The sequence below is a fragment of the Anastrepha ludens genome, chromosome 3 (genome assembly GCF_028408465.1).
Source record: "Anastrepha ludens isolate Willacy chromosome 3, idAnaLude1.1, whole genome shotgun sequence".
NCBI lineage: Eukaryota > Metazoa > Arthropoda > Insecta > Diptera > Tephritidae > Anastrepha > Anastrepha ludens.
In genome coordinates, this window is record NC_071499.1 from 97,545,016 (window position 1) to 97,558,172 (window position 13,157).

At 36.5% G+C, this 13,157-nt stretch overlaps 1 protein-coding gene across 1 annotated transcript in view; it reads left to right on the plus strand.

Annotated features, from left to right (window-relative positions):
* LOC128857619 (uncharacterized) overlaps positions 1–13,157 on the plus strand; it is a 40,204-nt gene that overhangs the window by 13,465 nt on the left and 13,582 nt on the right. The window contains exon 5 of the mRNA XM_054093368.1: positions 4,905–5,475. Within this exon, the coding sequence (XP_053949343.1) occupies positions 4,905–5,475 (571 nt within the window). The remainder of the gene's footprint in view (positions 1–4,904; positions 5,476–13,157) is intronic.

Genomic DNA, 13,157 nt, shown 5'->3' on the forward strand with positions numbered 1-13,157 from the left:
ATAATTATTTTTACTTTATGATTTTCATCAGCATTTGTACAAGCAAGGAACGTTATTCTCTCCTTACTGATCTTATGCCCCAGAGCCGAACTTTCTTTTAGCCAGTGTTCGGCACTAAATTGCACTATCACTAATTTGTAGCTTATTGCACTATGCCCAACCCTTTTTTGGGCACACACACAAGTTTTACCGGATAAGAGCTTTTAAAATAAGGCATTTTATATCTGCTCTTTTGTTAAATTTGCCCCAAAATTGGCTGAAGGAGTCACTCCTTTTTGGTAATTTTTCCTAAAATTTTTAGCCAGCATATTCCATGACGCTTTTTAAAGATTGCATCCCAACCATTGCTAAAGTGGAAGCCTCCAGGCTTTTCCTGAATTTTGGCATGTAATAACTTGGAAGCTCAGAAATCTTCCTTTTACCTGGTTCGCAATGGCACTAACGGTACTTCCCCAAGCTTTATTCCCAAAAATATAACGTAAAATGAGCAAAAGAGAAAGACAAAACAAAAAATGTTGCAAGTATCGAGGTAAAAAATTTCTAATGAAAAAATAATTGTGTCGCATGCATCGAGGTGTGAATTCGATCGAGGCTTTGTGCTTGATGATGTCCGATACGAATTAGGACAGCCCAATAAAAATGATTTTTTTTTAATTTTAACGGAAGCAAGAGCATAATGTCTATCAATACGAACAGTTATACTTGCGAATCACCACCAGAAAATCATGTAGCAGTGTACGACTATGAAATAATCTCCTTCCTCTATACACCTAGCGGAACTCGAAAACGAACCTAACTTTTTTAATTTTAAGTTTCATTCTCATAGAAAGTTAAATAGCGCTGATCGTAGAATCATCAATCTTGCAATATTGTTATAAGGCGTACAAACAGCTCTTTCCTTTCTCAGACTGGACTGATAAACATACATATGTATGTGCATGCAACGTTGGCAAAAAATAATCAGTGGCGAAAATACAAAAATTATCATAGCAAAATAATCATTTGGAATGAGTGTATGATGGTCCACAAACTAACATTGGAGGTACTCTATCGAACGATCAAAGATTTTCTCAATGATCAGAACATCTTCAATGGTACAATCATTCTGTTGGCCACCGGTTTTCGACAAACGTGTTACAAAATGACCAATAGACATACGTGGTTTTCAAAAAATTATGAGGCATTAGGTGAGGAAAGTGGTACTGAAACGGGCATGTCTCATTTTGATGCGAATTTCAAAAAACATGTTCGATCGAACCCACCAAAACTATGCAATGGAAGAAGATTTCCTGATAAGAACTTGATGTTGAACGCTTGCAAGAGGCCAGCCTCTTATAAAATACTCCGGAAAATCCTAATTGCTAGTTTTACGAAACATATGTATGTATTTTATGTATTTTCAAGTTGTAGTTCAAGTAAGCTCTAAGATTTTTTTATAATATATTACAATATAAGTTTGATGGGAGGAGATAAAGAGTTATGAGCCGGATTTTATTTTTGAATTATAACTTCCTTACCAGTTGATTTTTTTTTTTTACCGCATTAATGACTTATTTTGATAAATAGTCTTTAGCGACCTGGAAAAAATTAAATAAAAGGCACAGGTGTAATATTCAAACTACAAGTTGGCGCTATAAGTAGGCAGCTCGATTGCAAAAAGTGGTGTGGTTCCAAAAGGATATAAGCCTGCGGAAGATCCTACAGGCTACCGCCCCCTTTGCATTCTCGACACCGCAGGCAAAATTCTGGAACGGTTGATCGCTAATCGTCTTGAGGCTGCCATTAATGACGCAGGCGGTCTATCATCCTCACAGTTCGGATTCCGCAAGGCTCGCTCAACTACAAATCCTGTAGCTGCGGTTAAAACCATTGCACAGAAGGCAATCGAAGGAACTCGGTGGTTATACGGTAGCAAGGAGTACTGCCTAAGGCAACACTAGACGTAAATAATTCCTTCAATACCGAGAACTGGAACCAGATCCTGATGGCGCTTGATTGCTAACAGGTTCCAACGTATATACTCAAGATTATCGTCAGTTATTTCACTGACAGAACCCTTCGATATAATACCGATGCGGGTGTTAGGGAATACAAAACAACTGGTGGACTGCCACAAGGCTCAGTCCTAGGCCCTTTGCTGTGGAATATTATGTATGACGGAGTCTTACGTCTCAGTTTACCCCCAGAGTCAAAAATTATAGGGTCAGAAGAACATTGGTATGTAATACGGCAAAAATAGTAACCTCCAAACTGCGTCGCGCTAAACAACAGCGCAGATCTTCATGAAGAGACAATAGGCCGCTCCCCTCCCCCGCGGTGGGAGGGAAACGGAGCTGGGGAGGGTTTTTAGTGGGTGAGTCAAAAAAAAAAGTCAAAAAAAAAAAAAAAATACGATGTATGAACACCCGCTCCATCTTTTTATACATGCATCTGGTCTTGATGGCTGAGGTTTCGTCCACTGTTTCTGTACAACAGTGCGCATTGGAACTGCTCATCAGCTGTTGTCTCTAGGAAAACAATTTAAATCTAAACGAAAAATTTATTATGTCCAAGCAAACAACTATTTTATAAAAGTTCCAAACTGTTTCAGCAGACAATGGCAAACCTCCGAGAGTAACATCAAGACGCTCACCAGAATGTTTACATTCTAGTTTGGCTTTCCCCTGCAGGGTAGTCATACCCTTATATCCTCGTTTACGAGAATGTCTACACATTAGTAAATCTAGAGCCCAAGCTGCAATTCATGATACGGACTCTTAAGCCAATTCGGTTAGATGTAGAAATACACAAGAAGGCATTGACTGCGAACGCCAGCGAGAGATATAATGAAAGGGCAGTAAAAAGAACTACCACACCAGGAATAAAGAAAACGTTAGGCGGCGGAAATGTGTAGAAAAGTAGTATTCTGAAAAGAAATATAACTCGAATGCAATGAAGGAAGAGTGCATAAGTATGTGTGAGAATTTTTTGTACACACTCCGCATGTAATCTGAATAACAAAAAAAAACAATTTTACATGTTATTAAAATCATATTCATTTTGAATCTAACATATGGAAGAAACGATAAAGTAATTCTTGCATGAGATTTTTTTTAAGCTACTATGGTATATCTAAGCTAATCAAATCTTTTGTGAGTTATTTGTAAAAAGTTAGAAAATAAAATATTTATTATATTTTAATATGTGTTGGCGGTTAAGAAAGCCTTGTAACAGCTTTTTTATTCTAACGATATATTTGATTAAATAAATCTTCCTATTATTACTAAGGGAACCTATGAGAGCCTGTGGTGGCCACATTCTAGTAATTTATATCGTCATTTAAAGTACAAAGCCGCAAAACCGCGTATGTGTTAAATTTAGAGAGTAAAAACTATCTTATTTCAAACCGTTATCTCCTTTCTAAAACAAGCCCATTTCAGGCTAGTTTTACAAATACTTGTTATGAACGAATGGAAAAGACTTTATGCCGTTGAGCAAACTCATTTTTATCACAAATCGCATATATGATGTTTTGCGAAACCACCATGCGCGGCTTCGCACTTTAAACGACGATATGATCCCACTGTACAAAATATAGTGACGAAGTCCTTAACTAGCACATATTTTATACAGCTACAAGGTGGGTCATATAGCATTTGCTTTTTGAACCACCTATTTTTTGAAAATGGTAACACAAATGACATGTCAAATGTGTTCATAATTTACTTAAAGGTTTGACATTTACGAAATGGGACGCTATACGCTTGAACAAAATTGGGAAATATTGAAAACCTATTTCCAAAGTGGAGAGTCTTCTTCTTCTTCCGCGGTTACAGTATATGGCGAGCGTTACCGTGACATGCTCAACGAGTTTTTGTTTCCAAAAATTTATGAGGATGAGATGGACAACATTTGGTTTCAAGAGGACAGTGCAACTTGTCACACTGCCAAAGTTACACTCGAACTTTTGGCTACCGTTTTTGAAAACCGAATAATCAGCCGAAATTCCGATATCAATTGGCCGCCTCGGAGCTGTGATTTAAGCCCGTTGGACTATTTTTCGTGGGAAGCCGTTAAGGACAAATGCTATGCGAACCATCCAGAGACAATTGATGCTTTAAAATACGAAATCGAAGTTGCCATTCATGAAATTGGAGCCCAAACAATCGAAAATGTGCTTAAAAATTGGGTTGATCGAATGGCGTACTGTAAAGCCAATCTTCAAAATAAAAAAAAAGTTTGAAAAAATATTGATTAGTTTTTTTGTTTTTTATAGCCGATTCAAAAAGCAAATTTTACATGGCCCACCCTATATAACACCTCAGCGTCAAAAAAATTTATAAAATCAATGGTATTTTCAAACATCCACTTTGTAATACTTTGTTTACTGAAATTCAACAGACTATAAAGGTGCATACCCAGAAAAATTCTGAATAACAAGTTGAAAGTTTTGTTGAAAGTTTGGAAAATGTGGTCAAATTTTTAAACTTTGCGTTGTATGGTTTTTGTTGTAGTATGAACTACATTTTTCTAAAAAATTAATGCCGGGTTTGTGATTTTGGACCGGGGTAAATATGAGAAGAAATCGTAGGGGTACGCATTAATAGTGGCTAAAGCAAGTATATATATCCGACCTTCGCCGGAGTATTTTAAGAGGTACACGTCTAACCGCAGAAGAACAGCAAAATAGTAGTTTAAAAGCATTCATTAATTTTATAATTTGGATATATGTATTTCGTCTCTAAACAGCCACATACTCGTACATACCTACATTTCCTATTTTCGTAATCTTCCGAAATAGAAAAACCAAACCACAAACATAATATTGCCAATGCCAATAGTCATAAAGTTATTTAATTGAATTTTACCAACCCTAAACTAAAGTTTTTATCATCAATCCAACAATTAATTTTGTACATTTGCAGTGACCGCATTACGTTAGCCAAATCGCCAGTGAGCGGCAAACCGTCACGTCTACCCTCTCTGCAATCTATGGTCATTGAAAATACCGGAAGTTTCAGCGGCGGTGGCGGTGTGCTCACTTTTCAACAGGTTATATCTGGAGCTGTCTCGCCACAGTATTCCTCCATCCCAGCGCCACTCTTTGGTAGTGAGGGTGGTGGAGGTGTTGGTGGCAGTATAGCATCAAATATAGATTTGTTGGGTGTCTCATCGTCGGGGCTCGCCTTCGTACTGGAGGACACAGGAACAAGTGTGAAGGAAACGGTCAGTGATACACTGCAAGCAGGTGACTCGCCCACCATGAGCCATCCGCCTATCAACAACAGCGACAACAACGGCTTGAATGATAATCACTATGAGTTAGATATAATTCAAAGCGAAGGCGGTGTCGCAGGCGTAAGTGTGGACACTGAATGTGTGCATACTACTACATCCAATATATTGCACAGCAGCTCTTCAACCATTGCACATTTGCAGAGCAGTCGACACCGACAACGGATGCGCACCTCCAGTATGCCAGCAGAAAGTAGAAAGGTAAGCATAAACTCTCCATAAACTTGATCATTTAGGTATTGCTCAAAGGAGTAGACTGCGTAAAGAAATATAGGTGTATATATGAAAGTGCATATAGTTATATGTACGTATATATATATTGTATATATATATATATATATATATATATATGGGGCGTTCCACGTCAACCGGACCAAAACTCTGTCCAAAATTCTATGGGATGAAAATAATCATATAATATGTCAAAATACTCGTAAACTCATGCCCTTTCAATTGCAAAGTGGCAAATTTGAAAATTCAAAATGGCGTCATTACTGTGTCACCTCAAAGACACTAAATTCCAAAATTTGCCAATATATCTATCAATTACTTTTAAAAATAGGTTCAAAAATGATGACTCATGATATATTTGAATGTTTTTGGGGTCGCTGATTACGAATCTGAAATCAGATTTTCAAAATTCAAAATGGCGGATCCAATATGGCGGACATTTTTCGAAAATTTTTTTGGATTCGCTTGAAACTCATCACTTGGGGGTTTTCGGGGTCGCTGATTACGAATCTGGAATCAGATTTTCAAAATTCAAAATGGCGGATCCAATATGGCGGACATTTTTCGAAAATTTTTTTGGATTCGCTTGAAACTCATCACTTGGGGGTTTTCGGGATCGCTGATGACGAATCCGATGTCAGTTTTTCAAAATTCAAAATGGCGGATCCAATATGGCGGATATTTTCGAAATTTTTTTTAATTTCCTTAAAATTTGTTACTCGGGGGTTTTCGAGGTCGCTAATGACGAATCCGATATCAGTTTTTCAAATTCAAAATGGCGGATCCAATATGTCAAATCAATGTTGTTTTATAGCCCTAAAAAGGGCTGATTGATGATTTATTTTTTGGTGTTTTATCTACTTTATTAGCCCTGAAAGGGGCTGATTAAAGGTTTATTTTTTGGTGTTTTAATTAATTTATTAGCTCTGAAAAGGGCTGATTGATAGTAACTCTCTTTAAATGGTTTTATATATTATTTCAAAACGGCTGATTAATATTGGACAATGGCGAGCGGTTCATGGTCATTCGAGTACCTATAAACGTTGAGTTTATTATGTGGTGTAACTATAAAACAATGTGCTGATTGGATTTTTGTTACAGAAGGTGCCGCGGAAAATCTCTTGTTTAGCGAACGTTTCATTTTTTCATGTTGCTGTTTTGAATAAATAAAAAATTTAATCGATTTAATGTGCTCTTTTGCCCAATCAAAAAGAGCTTTGGCATTCAAAATGGCGTCTTGAGGTTTACGTTGTAAACTGGCACGCGTTGCTTCTCTTTTTAAAACTGCTCCAACGCCATCGCATGCTCCTTTCCCATGAGCAGTTGCATGGAAATGCCACTCAGCCTTTACATTAAAATCTTTTTCGTGGTTTATTAAATTTATTATTTGGTACCGATTTTTGTAGTGCTGTTTAGCCCCGTCAGTAAAATAGTATATTTTTTTGACATTTGGGCATACTTTCTTTATTTCCGGTATTACTGTCTGCTGTAATATGTAAACTGCTGCAGTATCATGCGTCGTACAGTCTGACAGTAATACAATACTGCGGTGCTTCATTTCATTCCCTTCCTTGTAATAGAAAACTGCAGGATGTACTGTGCATTGATCATTATTATAATGAAATCCTTGCACAGCATCCTGCGCAACATAAGCATAGTTTTCAGAAAAATCACACTGCAATATTACTTCGCCGTCTTGAAGATTATTTTTTTTTTTCCTGAAAGTACTCAGACTGCCTCTTAGCAATAAAATGATGCGGTAAAAGTTTCTTAAACTGAGTGGACATTTCTCCTATAAAATCTTCTGAGGAAAAGAACATTTTCTTCAGAGTACACCTATCAGTCGATTGCCAAGATCTACAAATAATTTCACTAATTTCATTAACTTCTAAAGCAGTTGACACTTTATTTAAAAAGGTTTCAATTCCAGGACATGAGGTGCATTCTAAAATAAAACAAGAGGGCTGAGGAATTTTACATAAAACAAAATTAAAACAATCCTTATAATTTTTAATTAAAAGCCCTGAATCAGGTGCCAGTTTTTCAAAATTCAACTCATCAATCATTAATTTAAAATTTTGATGAATTAAGTAGACGCAAACGCTATGAGTGCCAGCCGATCCCGCACAAACACAATTTTTTGGCCTCAAAGCAGCAAACTTTGACATGCCAATCGGCAAATCAGGATATTTTTCCTTAAATTCTGCATGCATTACTTTAATATCGGTAAGCAAGAGTCTTTTTTGTAATAATCGTTTTTCTCCATTGACTTTAGCGGATACAGTGTCTTTTCTTCCCGGCATTAAACGGCTATTTTGATCACACTCATAAAACTCCAGAACTTTATTAATCGTTTCCTCAGGTAATGTTTTTCCTTGTTTTAATTCAGGTTTGGCAAAAATTCCGCCAACATTTTTCAAATGTTTAGCTTGTCTAGCTTGTCTCTCGGAAGTGCCAAACTCTGAAGCAATTTGTCTTACTGTCCAACAGTCAGGAGCTATGGTTAGGATAGATATGCGAAGTGGATCATTTTTCGGTAAAGAAGTAAATTTTTCTTTTAGGCCGTTTAACACTTCAGTGTTCGTGCAAAAACAAATGAAGTCGAAGCAACCTTCACACATTAAGGTCTTAGACGTAAACACAGAAAAATGTGTAAAGAAAATCTATCACATCAATGTTACTACAAAAACAAATGAATACGAAACAAGCTTCACACATATAGGACTTAAACGCAAACAAATTAAATATGAAGAAAGAGAATCTAACAGTTGAATGTTATTTCAAAAACAAATGAAAACGAAGCATACTTAACACATTAAAGTCTCAAACGCAACAAATTGAATATTTCGAAAGAAATTCAACCCCTTCAATGTTACTACAAAAACAAATGCACACGAAACAAGCTTCACCCACTAAGGTTTTAGACGAAAACAAATGAAATATGACGAAAGAGAATCTAACAGTTGAATGTTAAGTACAAAAACAAATGAAGATGAACCATACTTAACATGTTGAAGTCTTAGACGCAACAAATGGAATATTTTGAAAGAAAATTAACTTCTTTGGCTAACAAGTTAAGATCTTAGACTCTATTAAATGATAAATAATAAAATAAAATCCAACACTTTAGTGTTAGTACAAAAACAAATAAAGGGGAAGAAATTCTAACATGATGAGATCGTTACGTAAACAACTGACTAGTGTTAAATGAATAGTCAACACTTATTGAATTTTTAGAATACTGAAGTCAGAATTGCGATCAGCTACCTAAGAACTTACAAACTTTCAAATAATTCAATACGTTTCTTAAAAATTATCTTTTACATTGAATCCACTATTTAAAATTTTTTAAATTCTAACATCATACTCGTGATCTGCGACCTCAAATACCTCCGAGTAACATAGTTCATGTAAATTCAATTATTCTTTTAAAATTTCAGCCGCCATATTGGATCCGCCATTTTGAATTTTGAAAATCTGATTTCAGATTCGTAATCAGCGACTCCGAAAACCCCCAAGTGATGAGTTTCAAGCGAATCCAAAAAAATTTTCGAAAAATGTCCGCCATATTGGATCCGCCATTTTGAATTTTGAAAATCTGATTTCAGATTCGTAATCAGCGACCCCAAAAACATTCAAATATATCATGAGTCATCATTTTTGAACCTATTTTTAAAAGTAATTGATAGATATATTGGCAAATTTTGGAATTTAGTGTCTTTGAGGTGACACAGTAATGACGCCATTTTGAATTTTCAAATTTGCCACTTTGCAATTGAAAGGGCATGAGTTTACGAGTATTTTGACATATTATATGATTATTTTCATCCCATAGAATTTTGGACAGAGCTTTGGTCCGGTTGACGTGGAACGCCCCATATATATATATATATATATATATGTAAGTATATGTATGCATGCAAGCTTAATTAGGAAGATGGAATAACACGCAACCTCATAGGGAATTTAGCTAACCTTTCGTTTTAAATGCACTACCTTTCAATTACTTTCCACTTGAACCTCACTTATGTTACTTGCAAGAATGTCAACAGCGATAAGTTCATACATATGTAAAAGTATATCTGTCTGCTTTTAAGTTTTATGTTATATACATACATATGTGAATATGGGTCAGCGAACCTCCGGTATCTTTTAAATAAAAATTTTACACTTCTCTGGGCAAACTATTTACAAGCACAAGATGCATATGCTTGGGCGCATATGAAAACAAATTTGCTTTTAAAAACTATAACCGATACTGTTTTGGAGCCTGAAGTATTTTACTGACAACTCTGAACAAAACAATCCTGGGAAGCATAGCACTATAATGAATTTCGGGCCTCCTTATTTTTAATTTTAGTTATTAATCTCCAAAATTTTTTTATTTATTTGTTTGTACGAGAACTTCATTTCTTATTCATTTTCGGTGTTTATTCTCAAAACTCTCACCACAAAGCGTAAAATTGCAAAGTTAATTCAGTTTGACTTATTTTAAAAGATGTACATCGATTTTCCCCTCTAAATAAAAACACTATTTATTTTAACAATTTTTCCAAATTAAAAAAAATATATATAACGGGTAATTAGATTGGAGGTACTTTTTCCAACAGGATTTTACTTTTGATAGATCACGCGTGACTTCTGCTAAAATAAATACATAATTTTTTTCAATATTCATTGATATTTCATCATGGAAAGTCTTACGTGTCAACAACGTTTACAAATCGTACAATTGTATTACTAAAATCGATGCTCTGTGAATAGCGTTCATCGCGCGCTCAGGGCCCGAATTTATAATAGTTTAGCGATGACGCCCATTTTTGACTTAATGGCTACGTCAATAAGCGAAATTTCCATATTTGGCCTGAAGAGCAACCGAAGCCATTAAAAAACAGCCATTACAACCATTGAAAACAAGAGTTTGGTGCGGCCTATGGGTAGGAGAAATCATCTGCCCATATTTCTTCAAAGACGAGACTAGCGCCAATGTAACAGTGAATGGCGAACGCTATCTCACCATGATAAATTACATTTTGATGCCGAAAATTTAAGCCCGTGACCTCCACAAAATTTGGATCCAACAAGGCATCACTACTTGCCATAGAGTCCTCGAAACAATGGATTTACTACGTCATCGTTTCGGTGAGCAACGTCCATCAGTGGATTGGTCAACCAAGTGAAGCGTTTTCTATAGAGGATTATGATTCAGACAGACATAAAATACATATGTATATAATTTTGGATGATTTGGAAAAATTCAAATATATAGGTCATATTAAAAATCCTAATACCTAACTTCTGCTAAATTTACATAATTCAGCCCCTTACTGTTAACTTTTGGTGAAAAATGTATCTGTGTTGATTAGTCTTCGCGAGACGAGTACCCCTCGAAATTCGATACGTTCCTGTCATTGAGACTTCTCTATACATTAACGTTCTCTGTTTCCTACAAGAATATTAGGCATTGGAGTGCCCATCAAATATATAGGATGTGCAAAAGCATTTCTTTTTAAATAAGTCCTGCATAAAAAACATCCTTTTCTCTATAGAAAAATAATCACGCTGGATTAATTTAAAAGCCCAAAAACGGTCTGAAAGAGACCCAGACCTAAAATTGTTTTTATATAAATGTTAGTATATTTATTTAGAATTAAGTGAAGAATATTTTCTTCTTACAGTTTTTGACGTCCGAATGAGTTTAGAAATTTTCGAAAATTATTTTGTAAAAATACCCTAGAGTGATTCTCAGGTGGTTTTAAAATACCGATAAGAATATTCTCAACACATCACTGGTTAGAGTATATATGTAGATAAAAAATTTCGAAAATATGAATTTTGAGCAAGTACAGTATTTTACATATTTACTTTAGTCCAAGTTCGCAAGTTTAAGAAGAAAGAGGAAGAAAAAGAAGAACCTATAGACCCATATAAGTGTTTACCGTTAAGAGCAGGGTAGGAAAGAAACGAGAGGTATAATATTTGAGTATTGTGCAATACTTTCATTTCGCGGGCAAACTACTCCAATGGTCCCCTGTCTAGCTAGCTCATCCGCCCGGATAACATCGAGAAAAAAATTAGGCAGTCCCGGATTAAATTAGAGTGCACCAAAAACGAGCCCAAGGCCCTAACTGGCGTTTGAATGTCTGAGTAAATGTTTACTCCCTGACGGTAGTTACACATATAACAACATATATTTTGATGTTGTAGTAGTCTGAATTTAAATTTGATGCGAGACACCCGCCAAAGTCCTCTTCCACCAATCTTTTCATCCAACTTCGAGCTATCCGTGAAGATGTTTAGCATGTACTGTCTCCAAATACTACTTCCCGCCCACAATTCCTGTCAGGGAATATTCAAGGAAAAAGTCCCGCTCGGGCCCAGCGAGAGTATTCAGCGATCAGGCACTATGAGGTGAATTCAAAGTATTTAAGGATACTGGAGTGTCCATAGCTTAAGTCTAGCTTGTTACCCGAACACCTCAATCTGATTGCAGGATGTGCGATGAGACTTTTGCATATGAAAAAGTGCTGTGGCAAATTACAAGTTCATGTTTGCCGATCAGGGTTATTTTCACGAGGGTCGTTCAATAAGTACCCGTGTTTGATGGCAGAGGGCGTTCCTGAGAGAAGTTCGTATTAGCATCGTCTGCTGCCATCTATCAAGCGACGGCAAAACAAATTTCAGACTGATTGATAGGTCAGTTTGGATTTGGCAGCTATTCGAGTAAAACGTGTTTCGTGATTTTCGCTAAGATTGATAAAGAGCAGTATCGTTCGGTAATTCGCCTTTTGTTTTTGGATGGGAAAAAATGCGAGTAGAAAAAAGCAAAGTTAGACGCTTGTGCGCGGCGGGTCGATTTACAAATCGCTCATTGCTCTCTGAAAATCGTATTGTAGGGATCAAAATAAGAAACTTTGCCGAAGAAACCATACCTCTAAAACGAATTCTGATGTCCCCCAATTTGGGTCGAACGAAAAATCCCACTTTGACCCATTTAGAGTGCTCCAATCGAGTCCAAATGTATGACCGACCCCCACTAACTTTGGACGGCCGATTAACCCATGCCAGTGGCACACCCCCTGGAACTCCCCTGGGGGGTTCCCCATACAATCATTTCAAAATATCACCATTTTTGGCCTTTACATGAGAAAAGAAACTAAAAAGTTCGGCCCAAATTGGGGGACATCAGAATTCGTTTTAGAGGTATGGTTCCTTCGGCAAAGTTTCTTATTTTGATCCCTAGAATATGATTTTCACAGAGCAATGGGCGATTTTTTTGCCTCCCCACAAAAGACACTAAAAGTTCGACCCAAATAGGGGGGCATCAGAATTCGTTTTAGAGGTATGGTTCCTTCGGCAAAGTTTCTTATTTTGATCCCTAGAATATGATTTTCACAGAGCAATGGGCGATTTTTTTGCCTCCCCACAAATCGACCCGGCCTAATGACCACAGTTAGATATTGGTTCAATAAATTTAAACATGAGCGAACATCCGTTTTTGATGAGGAGGGATCAGGACGCCCGGCAGACGTGGTTACCAAGAAAATCACTCCAAATGTCCACGACATAATTCTCGCTGAATGACAAACGAAAGTGAGCGAAATAACAGAGGCCATAGGTGTGTCGACCGGAACGACAATTAACATTTTGTA